At 40.4% G+C, this 15,680-nt stretch overlaps 1 protein-coding gene across 1 annotated transcript in view; it reads left to right on the top strand.

Annotated features, from left to right (window-relative positions):
* Positions 1–651, top strand: part of LOC114884482 (zinc finger protein 883-like) — a 44,402-nt gene extending 43,751 nt beyond the window's left edge. The window contains 1 exon segment of the mRNA XM_029203471.1: positions 1–651. This exon segment is cut by the window's left edge and continues 255 nt beyond it. Coding sequence (XP_029059304.1) covers positions 1–651 — 651 coding nt within the window.
* The last annotated feature ends 15,029 nt before the right edge of the window (positions 652–15,680 follow it).

The raw sequence follows: 15,680 nt of genomic DNA, 5'->3' as shown, positions 1-15,680 counted from the left end.
GAGAGAATACATAGTGGAGAAAAACCCTATCCTTGTAATGAATGTGGGAAGGCTTTCAGCCATATTTCAGCCCTTACTCAGCATCACAGAATTCACACTGGAAAGAAACCATATGCATGTGTTGAATGTGGGAAAACCTTCAGCCGAAGCACACATCTTATAGAACATCAAGGCATGCATTCTGGGGAGAAATCCTACCAGTGTAAGGAATGTAGGAAAGTTTTTTGCCACAGCTCATCACTAATCCCACATCAGAGAACTCACACAGGAGAAAAACCCTACAAATGTAATGAATGTGGAAAAGCCTTCAGCCATACCCCAGCCTTCATTCAACATCAGAGAATTCATACTGGAGAGAAACCCTATGAGTGTAATGAATGTGGAAAGGTCTTTAATCGGAGTGCACATCTTACTGAACACCAGAGAACTCACACTGGAGAGAAAACTTATGTTTGTAAGGAATGTGGAAAAACTTTCAGCCGAAGTGCACACCTTACTGAACATCTAAAAATACATTCTGGTGTGAAACCCTATCAATGTAATGAATGTCAAAAACTATTTTACTATAGAACATCACTAATTCGACATCAGAGAACTCATACAGAAGAGAAACCCTACCAGTGTAATGAAGTGGGAAAACCTTCGGCTTAAGCTCAGCCCTTACTAAACATAAGCGAACACATACAGTGGAGAAACCTTATCAGAGTAATGAATGTGGGAAAGCCTGCAGCCATAGGTCATCCCTTAACCCTGAGCACTCACAGTAGTAAAAAACTCTTAAGATTGTTATGCAAGAAAAACTTGAGGTAAAATACTCATTTACTCAATATTATAGTGTTTGTACTGAGAAGAAACACTGTTCTTGTAATTCATCTGAAAAATGTGTTATCATTGATATAAAAATTTATAATGGAAACAGTCATCTCTAAAACTGAAATTTGTCTTTTAAAGACATTTAGAAAATTAATTTTAGAGATAATTTATTACCAATGTATATATTTGCTTATAATTAAAGCCTTTTCAGATACACAGAAGTTTTAGATAGATGATAAAAATTGTTTATATATAATCTTTTTAGTAGTTCTTACCTTATTTTTAAATATTAAAGTAACACCTTTATAGAGGGTTTGAATTTTAAATTTTGACAAGTTTAATTAAGCCATAGATAAGAATGCTTTCCCCACAGAGATAATATGCATTATTTTCCAGTATTCATGGAATTAAAAAATTTTTTTTTAATTTATATTTTTGGCTGCGTTGGGTCTTTGTTGCTACTCGCAGGCTTTCTTTAGCTGCAGCGAGCAGGGGCTACTCTTCGTTGTGGTGCGTGAGCTTCTCATTGTGGTGGCTTCTCTTGTTGCGGAGCACTGGCTGTAGGTGCGTGGGCTTCAGTAGTTGTGGAATGCCAGCTCAGTAATTGTGGCTTGCGGGCTTAGTTGTTCCGCAGCATGTGGTATCTTCCCGAACCAGGGCTCGAACCTGTGTCCCCTGCATTGGCAGGCAGATTCTTAACCACTGCACCACCAGGAAAGTCCTGGAATATATTTTTTTAATGGACTATATATATGGCTACAAAGAAAATTTCAACAAGTTCTCCCTGAGGGAAATATTCAAACCTTCCCTGTTTATTTATATATTTTTTACCACAGTGAGATAAAAGAAAAGAACAACAACTGAAAATAGCACCACAAAATTATTTAGAAATTAAAAATAGTTTTCTAAGTAAGTTTTGTGTTAAAGAATAAATCCAAACAGAAAAAATGCAATTATTAGAAAATAATAAAACTGGAACATAAATTTTCAATTTGAAAAGATAGGCAACCAAATAATAATATAAGCCCAAAGAATAAAAAAGGAATGCATTAATAAAGATAAAAGAATACATTAATAAACTAAGTACAAAAAGTACATTTGATAAGTCAATATATAAATTCTAGCAAGTAGGATAATGGGAAAGAAAGGAGAAAACACAATATCTAGGAGTAAGGAAAGGAATATAAATACAGATAAAAGGGAAGTTTAATTTTCTAATTCAATCATTAACAAGTCAAAACTAGCAGTTTAGTAAAATTAATACTGATATTTGTCATAGCACTTCCAGACTAGTTCAAAAGGAGAAACATACATTAATAAAGACTGTATTATACTAGATTCAGTAAAAGGATTTGGCAATATTCTACAGTCATTGGCATTGTTTTAAAGTTAGGAATAGAAGGAAACTTCCTTAAATTGATAAGAGATATTTACCAGAAACCTACCAAACACTGCATATAACTAGAATGTTCTTATCAGAAGCAGGAACAAGACAAGTGATGCTTAATGTCAGCACTCTTAGCAATGTTCTACAGGTCTCAGGTAATTCAATAAGAGACAAAATTCTGAGCCAGTAATATTTAAAAGGAAGAGAAAAAATCCTGACATCATGAGATGATATATTTGGTAGCTAGAAAATCCAGCTAGTAGGGCACATATATATTATCAACAATGCCCAAATAAAAAGCTTTCTTAAATAAAAGAAATTAAAAATGTAATGGAAAAAAGTGACAGTCACTGTATTGACCAAAAAAAAAAAATCTAAAAATGCCAGGAATAAAAAAAAATTCCAAGAGATGATTATAGGATAAATTTGTTTCTAAAGGACATAGAATATTATAATAAATGAAGAGGCACGATTAGAAAAATTGTATAAAGATGTCAGTTTGTTTTAAATTTATCTTTGATTTGCAAGCTTGAATCAAAATCTCAGTAGAGTTTTTAAAAATTACAGCTTTATTGAGATATAGTTCTCATACCACATAATCCAATTTTTCAAAGTACAATTCAGATATTAACATATTCACAGAGTTGTGTGACTGCCACCACTATCTAATTTCAGAATATTTTCATTACCCCAAAAAGAAACCCATACCTATTAGCAGTGACTCTCCATTGCTCTTCTCCCTCCAGCTCCTGGAACTACTCATCTACTTTCTTTTTCTGAGGATTTGTCTCTTCTGGCTTTTTTATTTCAATAAAATCACAGAATATGTGGTCTTTTTTGGCTGGCTTTCACTTAGCATTATGTTTTCAAGGTTTGTCCATGTTGTGGCACACATCACTACTTCATTTCTCTTTATGGCTAAATAACATTTCATTGTATGTGTATACCACATTTTGTAATCTGTTCATCAATTGATGGACATTTGGGTTGTTTCCACTGTTTTGTTATTGTGAATAATGCTGCTATGAACTTCCACATATAAATTTTTGTAATGTCATGTTTTCAGTTCTCTTGCACATATATACCAGGAAGTGAAATTGTTGAGTCTTATGTTAACTCTGTGTTTAAATTTTTGAGGAAATGCCAGACTATTTTCTAAAGCAGCTGTACCAGTTTTCAGTCCCATCAGCAATATATGAGTGTTCTTATTTTCCCCTGTCATTGTCAATACTTGTTTTTTTCTGTGAGATAGATATATATACATAACTATATATATATATATTTATATACATATACATAAATATATATGTATATTTTCTTTGAGGAAATGTCTATTTGGATTCTTCAGGCATTTTAAATTAGGTTATTTATCTTTTTATTGTTGAATTTTAAGAGTTCTTTATATATTCTGGATACTGGACCCTTATATATCTAATTTGCAAATAATTTCTCCCATTCTGTTGATTGTCTTTTCACTTCTTGATGATGTTCTTTGAAGCACAAAAAGTTTCCATTTTAATGTAGTCCAGTTTACCTATTTTTCTTTTATTGTGTTTCCTCTTGTTATAACCCAAGGTTGTGAAGATTTACATATTTTCTTCTAAGAGTTTTACAGTTTTAGCTCTTTTAGGTCTATGATCCATCCATTTTGAGGTAACTTTTTAATATATGGTGTGAAGTATGGGTCCAACATCATTCTTTTTCATGTGAATATTCAGTATTCTCAGCACCTTTGTTGAAAAGACTGTTCTTTTAATTGTCTTGGCATTTAATTGTCTTGGCATCCTTGTCACTCAGTGGGATTTAAAAATGAAATTTAGGGCTTCCCTGGTGGCACAGTGGTTGAGAGTACGCCTGCTGATGCAGGGGACATGGGTTTGTGCCCTGGTCCGGGAGGATCCCACATGCCGCGGAGCGGCTGGGCCCATGAGCCATGGCCGCTAGGCCTGCGCGTCCGGAGCCTGTGCTCCACAACGGGAGAGGCCACAACAGTGAGAGGCCCACGTACCGCAAAAAAGAAATAATAATAATATCTCAAAACAGAGAAAGAATGGACTATTCAATAAGTGATATTGGGATAACTGGCTATTTATTCGGAAAAATACCTCATAACATACACAAAATTAAATTCCAGAAGGGAATAATTGAATGCCGTCTTGTGGTAGTTTTCCAGAAGACAGGAACTGGGCACACAAATCTGAGGTTTTCTTCAGATCCTTCCATAACTGAGGCAGGAGATAGATGGGCCCCAGGCTGAGCAGCTTGGAGTTCGCCCCCACCGTGGACAGATACTCCAAAATAGCAGAAGGGAGGAGAAGCTAAGCCCTGCCCAGATAAGAGACCAAATATTTCTCATTCTCAAGGTCAAGTAGACCTTCCTGACTACACATGAGCAGAAAGGCTCCTTGAAGGTCAAAAACGGGGGTGAGCGCCATAGCATAGTAGATGATGTCAACCTACCCATAGGCCTCTTTGCTAGAAACCAACTTGCCTAAGAGATGCATGTGCACACGTGGGAGGACCCTGAGATATACCAAATATGGACTCAGACCAGGCAAAGCAAGATGATTGGCCAAAGGAAACCAGGAAGAAATGCCCCCTAAACTATCACAACGGTGCAACTCTTTCTCTAAGCCCACTCGTTTTTCTGTCCACCCGTACTCCTTTTCCTCCTAATAACCCTTTACTCCTTTCATTGCTTTTCATCTTTGTGGGAATTCTATCCTGCAGAGCTGAAGAGCCAGGGCCTTGTCACTGGCCACTGGCCTAGTGGCTAGGATTCAGTGCTCTCAGTGCCGCTGCCCGACCTCAATCTCTAGCCGGGAACTGAAGCCCTGCTTCAAGCGGCTGCAGTCCGAGGCCATCCAAGATCATAACCACTATTGGATAAACACAAATTTTAGAGTTTTGGAAAAGTTTTATGATAACCACTGATAGAATTGTAATGGCATGGCTCTTCAAATCACTGCAAAAATTGGAAAAACGATAGAAAAGGAATAAACCTAAAACAAAGGAACAAGTAATATTGGGTATAACCATTTTGTCAGTGAAGATCCCTTTTAAAAGTTGCAGCTTTTAGATTAGATTTACAGGAAGGAAAACTAACATTTGTTGGTTGCTAAATTAAATAGTGTAGAAATTAAGGTGCTAAGGTTATCTAACTCATCCATGGTTACCCAGCTTTTAAGGGCAGGACCAGGATTACAAAACAAATACATCTAAAATTATGCAAAAACTTTCACAATAAAAAGGTAGACAAAAATAAATCTGTAGGGCTCTGATGACAAACCTTGTATGAATTTTGCGATGACAGCATACACAAGGGCCTATGCCATAGGGTAGAGCCCATTATTGGGCAGAATACGGACATAGGAAGCCAAAGATAATGCATTTTCATTTTCTAGGACTGATGTAACAAATTACCAGAAACTGCATGGCTTAAAACAACAGAAATTTATTGTCTCTCAGTTCTGCAGGCCAGAAGTCTTAAATCAAGATGTCGGCAGGGCCACATTCCTTTTGGAGCCTCTACAGGAGAATCCTTCCTCACCTTTCCAACTCCTGGTGGCTGTCAGCATTCCTTTTGGCTGCATCATTCCAATCTCTGCCTCTATCTCCATGTGACTATCTTCTACCTCTTCTCTTCTGTGTTTATCTTCTCCTCTTCTGTCTCTTATCAGGGCATTTGGATTTAGGGCCCACCTGGGTAGTCCAGGGTGATTTCACCCCAAGACCCTAACTTGTATCTGCAAAGACCTTTTTTTCCAAATAAAGTAATATTCACAGGTTTCAGGGGTTTGAACATAGACATATATTTTGGGGGACCACAATTCAACCCACAACAATACATGAAACTGGAGGACAAATATGAATCATAATCGAAGCAGAAAGCAAACAGATGAAGCCATTCTGAGTTTTAGGATAAGAGGTGGGGCAGATGTTGAGGTAAAAAGTCCTGACTATGTTTGTCTATAAATTAGCACATGCATGTAAAATTAGACCCGGGCAACGATTTTCAAACAGGAATTCCTGGAGGTACATGGAAATACATGTAGGTATGGTTTGGAGATAATACATTTCCATATTCTCTTTCCTAAAGTTTATTATCTGAAAACAAATCTGTATTCACAACAACGCTTCTCTAGGTTTACATAAGAAAAGTATACTCCTCGCTCATCCCACACTTCACTAATGCATACCAGACAGAATGGTTATCATTTTCTGGTGATAAATGAAGACACCATAAAGCCTTATGGCTTCCTTCTGTCAAGGGTGAACTATGGGATTAGAAATGATGTACTTTGGCCGATGTTAGGATTTCTAACATGAGATTATAGTACAAGTAGGAGGAGGAGTAATTAAAGTTTTAAGAACTTCCCTTTTTTTTTATTACCCCAACTGTTTGCAGAGAATGTATCGCTCTTGAGGGAGGGTCCCTTGAGAAGACAAAAAGAACATAAAAATATTAATGCTAAAAACAGCCTTCTTTTTTCTGTTTGTTTGGGGTTTTGTTTTGTTTTTTTGGCCACGCTGCACAGCTTGCGGGATCTTAGCTCCCTGACCAGGGATCAAACCTGTGTCCCCGGCCCGCTGCAGTGGAAGCTCGGCGTCCTAACCACTGGACTGCCACGGGATTCCCCAAACAGCCTTCTTTATGTAATTAAACAAACAATTATTTTCACCTGTTTTCAACCTTCATCCCTAAGTGTTTTTAGCTGGAAAGGAAAGCATCTTTGAACAACAGTAGTAAAGGTAGTGGTAAAGGTCTGCGGCACTATATTTGGTCATCCACTTGACAGGAAGTGACGGGTGGTCTGAGATAAGGGCCTACAACGATTGCCGACTAGTGGCAAGTGGCTTGGTTGGTTGGCAAGAGGCCTGAAAGGATTAAGATTGGGATATTGTGGACAAGGAAGTCTGGGCAAGAGGCATGTGCATGGGGTTGTGCACCAGCTGTAGACTTTTGTGTCTCAGAAACAACCCCCTACAGAAGAGGCACTCAACAACTGGATGTACTAGCAAATGTCAGCCAGGCTCTGTGCTTTTCCACCACAGTGCTTGTGCAGTGGGCTCATGAATTGAGAAACCATGACTGCAGAGATGGAAGTGTTACATAAAAGACTCAACAGTATGGTCTCCTTCTCACCAAAGCTGATCTAGCTAATGTTGCTGTTGAATACCTGAAAGTTCAGCAGCAGAGACTGACTCTAAGCCTCTGTGGTAACATCTCTAAAGAGATCAGCCAGACACTCGGTGGCAAGTTGATTACAATGGGCACATTCCATCCTGGAAGAGATGGTGATTTGTTCTTAATGGAATTGACAACTAACCTGGGTGTGGGTTTGCCTTTGCTGTGTGCAGTGACTCTGGCTGCATAATTGAGAGCTTACTGAATGCCTAAGTTACGGATGTGGGATCCTCCAAATCATTGCCTAAGACCAATGTACCCATTTTTTAAATTTATTTTTAAAAATTTATACAATTTTATTTTATTTTAAGTTTTTTAAAAATTAATTAAATTTATTTTTGGCTGCGTTGGGTCTTCGTTGCTGCACGCGGCCTTTCTCTAGTTGCGTCGAGTAGGAACTGCTCTTTGTTGCGGTGTGTGGGCTTCTCATTGCAGTGGCTTCTCTTGTTGCGGAGCATGGGCTCTAGGCATGTGGGCTTTAGTAGTTGTGGCACTTGGGCTCAGTAGCTGTGGCTTGCGGGCTCCAGAGCACAGGCTCAGTAGTTGTGGCGCATGGGCTTAGTTGCTCCACGGCATGTGGAATCTTCCCGTAGCAGGGCTTGAACCCGTGTCCCCTGCACTGGCAGGTGGATTCTTAACCACTGCACCACCAGGGAAGTCCCCCCCAAATTTTATACAATTTTAAAGGTTACACTCCATTTACAGTTATTACAAAATATTAGCTATATTCCCCATGTTGTACAATACATCCTTGTAACCCATCTTACACCCAGTAGTTTGTACCTCCCCATGTTGCCCCCCGCCTCAACTGGTAACCACTAGTTTGTTGTCTATCTGTGAGTCTGCTTCTTTTTGGTTATATTCACTAGTTTGTTGTATTGTTTTAGATTCCACATATAAGTGATACCATATATCAATAGTATTTGTCTTTGTCTGACTTATTTCACTTAGCATAACGCCCTCTAAGTCCATCCAGGTTGCTGCAAATGGCAAAATTTTTTTCTTTTTTATGGCTGAGTAGTATTCTGTTATATGTATATAAGTGTGTATATGTATATATATATATATATGTATATATATCACATCTTCTTTATCCATTCATCTGTTGATGGACACTTAGATTGCTTCCATATCTTAGCAATTATAAATAATGCTGCTGTGAACATTGGGGTGCATGTATCTTTTGAATTACTGTATTTGTTTGTTTGTTTGTTTCAGATATATACCCAGGAGTGGAAATGCTGGGTCATATGATAATTCTATTTTTAATTTTTTGAGAAACTTCCATACTGTTTTCCACAGTGGCTGCATCAATTTACATTCCCACAAACAGTGTAAAAGTGTTCACTTTTCTCTACATCCTCACCAACCAACATTGTTATTTGTGTTCTTTTTGATCATAGCCATTCTGACAGGTGTGAGGTGATATCTCACGGTGGTTTTGATTTGCATTTTCCTGATGATTAGCGATGTGGAGTATCTTTTTGTGTGCCTGTTGGCCATCTGCATCTCCTCTTTGGAAAAATGTCTATTTAGTTTGTCGATGAAAAATTAATCAGTCAATCTAAGAAATAAATGGAAAATTTTATTTGAGCCAAATCTGAGGGTTATAACCGGGGAGGAGCATCTCAGAAAGTTCTTAGAACTATTCCACTGGTTAGAAATCAAGGCAGAGTTATATGAGTCTCTTGAGACAGAGGGCTGTACATCAAATGACATATTATTGACAGTTTACATAAACCAGATCTAAGCGTCATTATGGTGGGTCATGTGTACCCTCACAGGATCAAGAAGGAATGTTACCTTTTAAGGAGTTGTCTTGTTGATGCTAGGAGAATGTTGCTTTTTATGCTTGAGGAAGTATTATTGCCAGTGGGGGAGGCGTGTTTGATGCATAATGCAGATACACAATGCACAGTGTGGGGAGAGAGGAGGTTAAGGGGCAGAAAAAAATTTATGTTTAAATATTTCTTGTTCTTGCCATAGAATATAAATTTTATTTCACAAGTTCTTCTGCCCATTTTTTAATCGAGGTGTTTGGTTTTTTGATGTTGAGTTGTGTGAGCTTTTTATATATGTTGGATATTAATCCCTTTTTGGTCATATCATTTGCAAATACTGTCTCCCATTTAGTGTGTTGTCTTTTTGTTTGTCCATAGTTTCCTTTGCTGTGCAAAAACTTTTAAGTCTAATTAGGTCCCATTTGTTTATTTTTGCTTTTATTTCCTTTACTTTAGGAGACAGATCCCCCCAAAATATTGCTGCGATTTATGTCAAAGACTGCTCTGCCTATGTTTTCCTCTAGGAGTTTTATCGTATCTTGTCTTACATTTAGGTCTTTAAACCAGGTCAGTGTACCCATTTTTGGTGAAAGCTGTGTATGGGTGTGTGAAAATGGGTGTATGATCAAGGAATCCACTGGTCCTCCCGTATGCCATATGACCTACCAGCTGCCATTCTAGTAGAATTTTCAGCTGGCCTCTTCAAGACTCAGCTAAGCCACCAGTTTAGGAATGACAGTCTTCAGAGTTCAAGTGCTGTTGTCCAAGTTGTGGCACATACATTGAAGCTGTGCCCCCCAAGTTGTCCTCCATCCCTGAGCCAGAAAATCCCAGTTCTTTCCCTCCTGAGTAGGGAAAACCCAGTCCCTCACCTCCTGGGTGACTCTTTTATGTTCACACCACTGCCACGCTCACACAGAACCCTTCACTTCTGGTCACCAAATGTGTGGGTTTGTTGCCTCACAACAAGCAGTTCTGCACAGCACCAGCTGGTGTCCTGTACTTTAACTCAACTCTAACACTCTCTACTTGGCAATGGCATCAGATCCGAGCTGAGGGCTCGGTCCCATGAGACTGCTCCCACCTTAATCGGACACCAGTCACAAGTAGTAGGTCCTGAGTTACCCACAAATTCTGTCTGGTTTGGCTACAAATCAGAGGTTCACACGGCCCCCTCCTCAGTTTCAATTAATTTGCTAGAGTGGCTCACGGAACTCAGGGAAACACTTACTTACGTCTACTAGTTTATTAAAGGAGATGATAAAGGATACAGAGGAGCAGCCAGATGAAGAGATACATATGGTGAGGCCTGGGAGGGTCCCGAGCTCAGGGGCTTCTGTCCCTGTGGAGTTGGGGTGAGTCACCCTCCCGATGTGGATGGGTTCACCGACCCAGAAGCTCTCTGAACCCAGTACTATTAGGACTTTATAGAAGCTTCCTCACACAGGCATGATCAATTATTCATTCCATTTCCAGCCCCTCTTCCCTCTCTGGAGAAATTGGGGTGGGGCTGAAAATCCCAAGCTTCTAATCATGGCTTGGTCTTTCTGGGGACCAGCCACCCTCCAGGAGGCCAATCAGAGTCGCCTCATTAGAACAACAGATGCGCTTAGTACTCTTATCACCTAGGAATTTACGAGAGTTTCAGGAGCTCTGTGTCAGGGATGGGGTCAAAGACAAGCATTAAAACAAGAGATGCTCTTAGTGCTCTTATCACTTGGGAAATTACAAGGGTTTTGGGAGCTCTGTGCCAGGACCGGAGGCAGAGACTAATACACATTTTCTGTTATCTCACAGCCCCCAGTGGCTGTTAGACACAGGCCCAGGAGCGAAGGGTTAAAGTAGGACCAGCTCCTGTCACCATCACTCCCACAGTCCCACTTGCCCTTCCTTTCCCACAAACTTAGGCTGTGCTGGAGTGGAGGTCCTGTTTTCCGGGGCAGGATGTCCACTGAACGTGAAGCTGTGACCTACCACTGGTCTTCAGGGCCCTCATGTCAGTAGATCAGCTGGTACAGAAAGGAGATATTGGTGGGTAAACTGTGTGACCCCAACCGATTAGATATTTTCTATTTGTCTCTCTGTTGTTCTTTATTCTTTATCCTATAAAAGCTTCATGCTTTCTGCCCCGTTTTGCAGTTCTCTGAAAAGAGACTGGCCACTTCATGAAGTGTTTAATAAAGTTTGTCTGTATCATCTAAGTGTTTGATGGCACCAAGAGAAAGTGGTGCAGAAGGGCCAGGCGAGGAGGGTTCAGGGCCTGCTGTGGGTGCTTCCTCGATCTTACTCCTCTTTTCAGAGTGAAAATGGTCCCGGATGAGAAGATTCATATTGGTAGAAAGCACCAGCCTGTGGGACTGGGGCTTTAAATGAACTACCGCAGCACACCCAGACCTCCCACCTCTAACCATTAGCTGCTTTGGGCCTGCACACAGACAGAGGCTGTCAAAGCACCACGTGCCCTCTGCCTAGAGGGAGGATCTGCCAGGTCTGGGGCCCTGGCACTGAGGAGCACCAGGGGCCCCAAGGAGCGGAGCAGTGGAGGTCATGCTGGAGGTGCCCACCTCCTCTATTTTCAGTTTACTTTGCTTTTCTTCTACAAGCCTTATGGAGTGAAACGTTGGGTCATTGATTTTTAGACTTTTCTTTTTTCATAAAAAGGAAGTATTTAAAAGCACAAATTTTCTTCTAAACACTGCACTAGCTGCAGCCCACAAATTTTGATATATCACATCTTCATTGTCATTTAACTGACCCAAGTATTTTCTAATTTTCTTGTGATCTCTTCTTTGGCCCAGGCCTTAGCTGCCCATTCCCAGCTCCAGTGGGCTTCTGGGCCAAACCCTGGATGCCTTCATCTCAGCCCGTTAGGTATTCAAGCCAATCTCACCTTCCTGTGATCCTGCCCCTGTGCACTTGGCCTTAGAGGCAACTCGCGCGTGCACACACACACACACACACACACCCTGCACCACCATGCTCCAAACGCCAAGTGTGGGGCCTGGGCCCTCTGCAGTGCCGTCTGCTCTCCGGCTCAGGTTTGAGTCAGGTTTGTCCTTTCCTCTCCCTTTGGTTGGGCACAGTTGCCCCTTCACTTTCTTTTCATGGTCTCCATTTTCTTCTCATCACCTGCAGAGGTTTCTTTCTTTTTTTTATTTTAAATTTAAGTATAGTTGATTTACAATGTTCAGGTGTATAGCAAAGTGATTCAGATATATATATATATATATATATATATATATATATAAAATACATGTTCAGGTTCTTTTCCATTATAGGTTATTACAAGATATTGGATATAGTCCTCTGTGCTATACAGTAGGTTCTCGTTGTTTATCTATTTTATATTCAGTAGTGTGTATCTAATTTATCCCTCCTTCCCCGCTTTCCCCTTTGATAACCATGAGTTTGTTTTCTATGTCTGTAGGTTTGCTTCTGTTTCGTACAGAAGTTCATTTGTATCATTTTTTTAGATTCCACATATAATTGATATCATATGATATCTGTTTTTTTTCTTTGACTTACTTCGTATGATAATCTCTAGGTCCATCCATGTTGCTGCAAAAGGCATTATTTCATTCTTTTCTATGGCTGAGTAATATTCCTGCAGCGCTTTCTTGACCGGCCTCCTTGACCTGTTGCCATGGCTTGGTGAGGGCCCTGTGGGGAGAGAGGGATGGAAAAGAGCGAGTGGGTGGCTGATCTCGCTGCGGAACTCTGGCGGAGCGGGCGTTAGACCAGGCATCCAGTGGCGCCAGAAGTGGCCTCACTCTGAGAGCTTTGTCGCCGCCTAGCGGCCACTAGCCTCAACTACAACTTCCCAGGGCCTTGCCTGCCGGCAGCTGCTGATTCTTCCGTGAATAAAGGAGTTTTGGCCTCATTTTAGTATGGAACCTGAGACCAGTATGGAGATTTCTTCTGGCCTGGTGGTGAATGAGGAAGTCAGAATTTAGACTCGAGGGCATGTCAATTAGAATGGGAGAAAATAAAGAAATTAATTAAATTCCCATGTGCAGTGTGGGACCTTGGGCTGTGCACCACCAGTGGGCACTCACAGGAGGCTGGACCCCGGAACCGACAGCTCGCCCAGGGCTACGACCCCCAGTGCACCCATGTGCATGAAGAACGTGAATGTAGGCTGGGCACGCAGGCTGCCAAGACAGGTGGCTTGAACCCAGACTTTACATTATTTGGTCCCTTTAAATACGATTTACACTGGGACGTCATAGTGTAATATTACATTATATTTTCTTCTAAAAACTTACATTTTCCTTGGAGTTGTTATTTCTTTATAGGTTTAGTTTCTTTATGTACATCTCCCTTATTCGGGTAGCTGGCAGAAGTGTAAATTGCCTTTTAATTATTTCTTTTCTTCTTCCTCTTTCTCGGTTTTTTCCTTCTGCCCCTCCTCCTTCTTCTTTTAAACCTGGAGACATACTCCTGGAGCTTTTCACCCTCTCCAGTCAGGTATTTGCGCTTGTGCCAACTTTGCTGCTTTGGTCTTGGGATGATCCTTTCCCATTATCCTAAGAGTTCCTCTTGCTTCTCTCTTGTGTATCATCCCATTTGCCATATCTTTCTTTTTCTTTGTTTCCTTCCTCATTTCATGAATATCTTCCTCCAGAAACTTCCTGATAAAGGATACAAGGAAGTAAAAATGTTCACTCTTCATCTGTGAAACTGTCTTTATTCTCCTCTTACCCTTGATGGATAGCTTGGCTGGATGTAGAACTCTAGGTTGAAAAATCATTTTCTCTCAAAATTTTGAAGATATTTCTCCACCATTTTCTTACTTCCAGTGGTCCTGTGAGGAACGCCATTCTGATTTTTTATGTGACTTATTTTTTTCTTTGTAACTCTTAGGTTCTTTTGTTTTTCTCAAATTTAAGTGGGATGGTGCTTGCTTTTAGATTTTTTTCATTCATCGGCATGTAAATCAGTCGTTTTATCATTTTACCTTCCACCAGCAATGTATGAGAATCCTGGTTGTTCCACATTCCTCCAGTATGTGATGTTGTCAGGTTTGGGGTTTTGCCTTTTTTTTTTTGCCATTCTGGTTAGCACATAGCAATATCACATTGTAGTTTTAATTAAAGAATGTAAATAAACAATAAAATATCAATTTGGTCTCCAAATTACTTAACCAAAAACGATATTACTACTCTTTTTTCTTCAGTGGGAGCAAACATAAATGACATTTTGATATTTATCACATTATTGCTGAAAGTTTAAATTTGTGCAGGCTCTTTGGAGGGCAACTATCTATTCAACAAATCCTCACTTACTGTCTGTCTACTATGCGAAGTACTGTCCTAGGCGATGAGTATGATGGGGAATAAGACAAGTCCTGCCTTCATGGGTGAGACAAATGATAAAAAAGTAAATAAATACGAGATCTTATATATCATTATCAATGCTAAGAAGAAAACAAATAGGGTGCCACAAAGTAAAGCACAGGGGTCAGCATACCTAGATGGCAGGTCATAGAAAGCTCTTCAGAGAGGTGATATTTAAGCAAATTTGGATACATATCTAAAGGTCAAAGGTGCTTACCTCATGACCAAGAACTCCCACTTCGAGGAATCCAGATTACAGAAGTACACGCACACAGATACATGTGTGAGGATGTGTACCAGTGCTTCCTCTCTTGTCCCACCAAGCCCGCATCTTAGCTCACAGCAGCCAGTGTGATCTTTGGAAAACTCAGATCTGACCATGTTCCCCTCCCGGCTTAAAACCCTTCAATTACTTGCACTTTGGATAAAGTCCAAACTCGTTACTTTTTAAATCCCACAATAATCTGACCACTCCCTGGTTATAGCTTAACTCTGTTTCATACCATTCTTCCCCTGCTTCTTATGATCCAGCTGCCCTGGTCTGTTTTCTGTTCTTCACATACTGTTCCCTCTGTCTGAAAGCTCTTGCCTGGATTCTTCCTGTGGTTGGCACATTCTCGACCTCAGGTCTCAGCCCAGGGCTCATTGCTCTCTGAAGGTCATGGTAGTCAGATGTGGTGATGGACAGATGGATGCAGAGGTGCCCAGCAGATTCCAGCTGATAGTCTTTCTCCCTACCCTCGCCCCACTGTGTCTGGCTCTTTTTTTCCGACTCCTGGCCCTGCTGACAGCCTCAGGCCCACCTGCAGCAAAGGCAAGGGACATGATTCAGGGATCCCACCCCACATGGGCACCGAGAAGCTGAGGCTCATGAAAGCTGGTCAGTGCAGCCAGTAAAACAAGAAAATGAGATAATTCAGAGGCTTCCTGTCTGTTATGCTTCTTGGCCCCCAACACACGTTGGGCAAAGTGGCTGTGATGATTTGCACCTGGGAGGAGAAAAAAGACTGGATACCCACAAATTATCCAATTTGAACTATCTGAGGGAGAGTAAATTAATAATTTTTATGGATTATTTCTGAGATGCAATTTTCCGAGGTCTTTGATTGGCTGTTTTTCTCTTTTCAGAAAAGTTGAAAAATGTTCAGTTGAGAGGATGCAACAAAAAAACCAAC

Source organism: Monodon monoceros, unplaced genomic scaffold (genome assembly GCF_005190385.1).
Source record: "Monodon monoceros isolate NGI ecotype Baffin Bay Population unplaced genomic scaffold, NGI_Narwhal_1 Super_Scaffold_5, whole genome shotgun sequence".
In the NCBI taxonomy this organism is placed as follows: Eukaryota; Metazoa; Chordata; class Mammalia; order Artiodactyla; family Monodontidae; genus Monodon; species Monodon monoceros.
The sequence above is the reverse complement of the archived record's forward strand: the minus strand, read 5'-3'. Positions and strand labels throughout refer to the sequence as shown.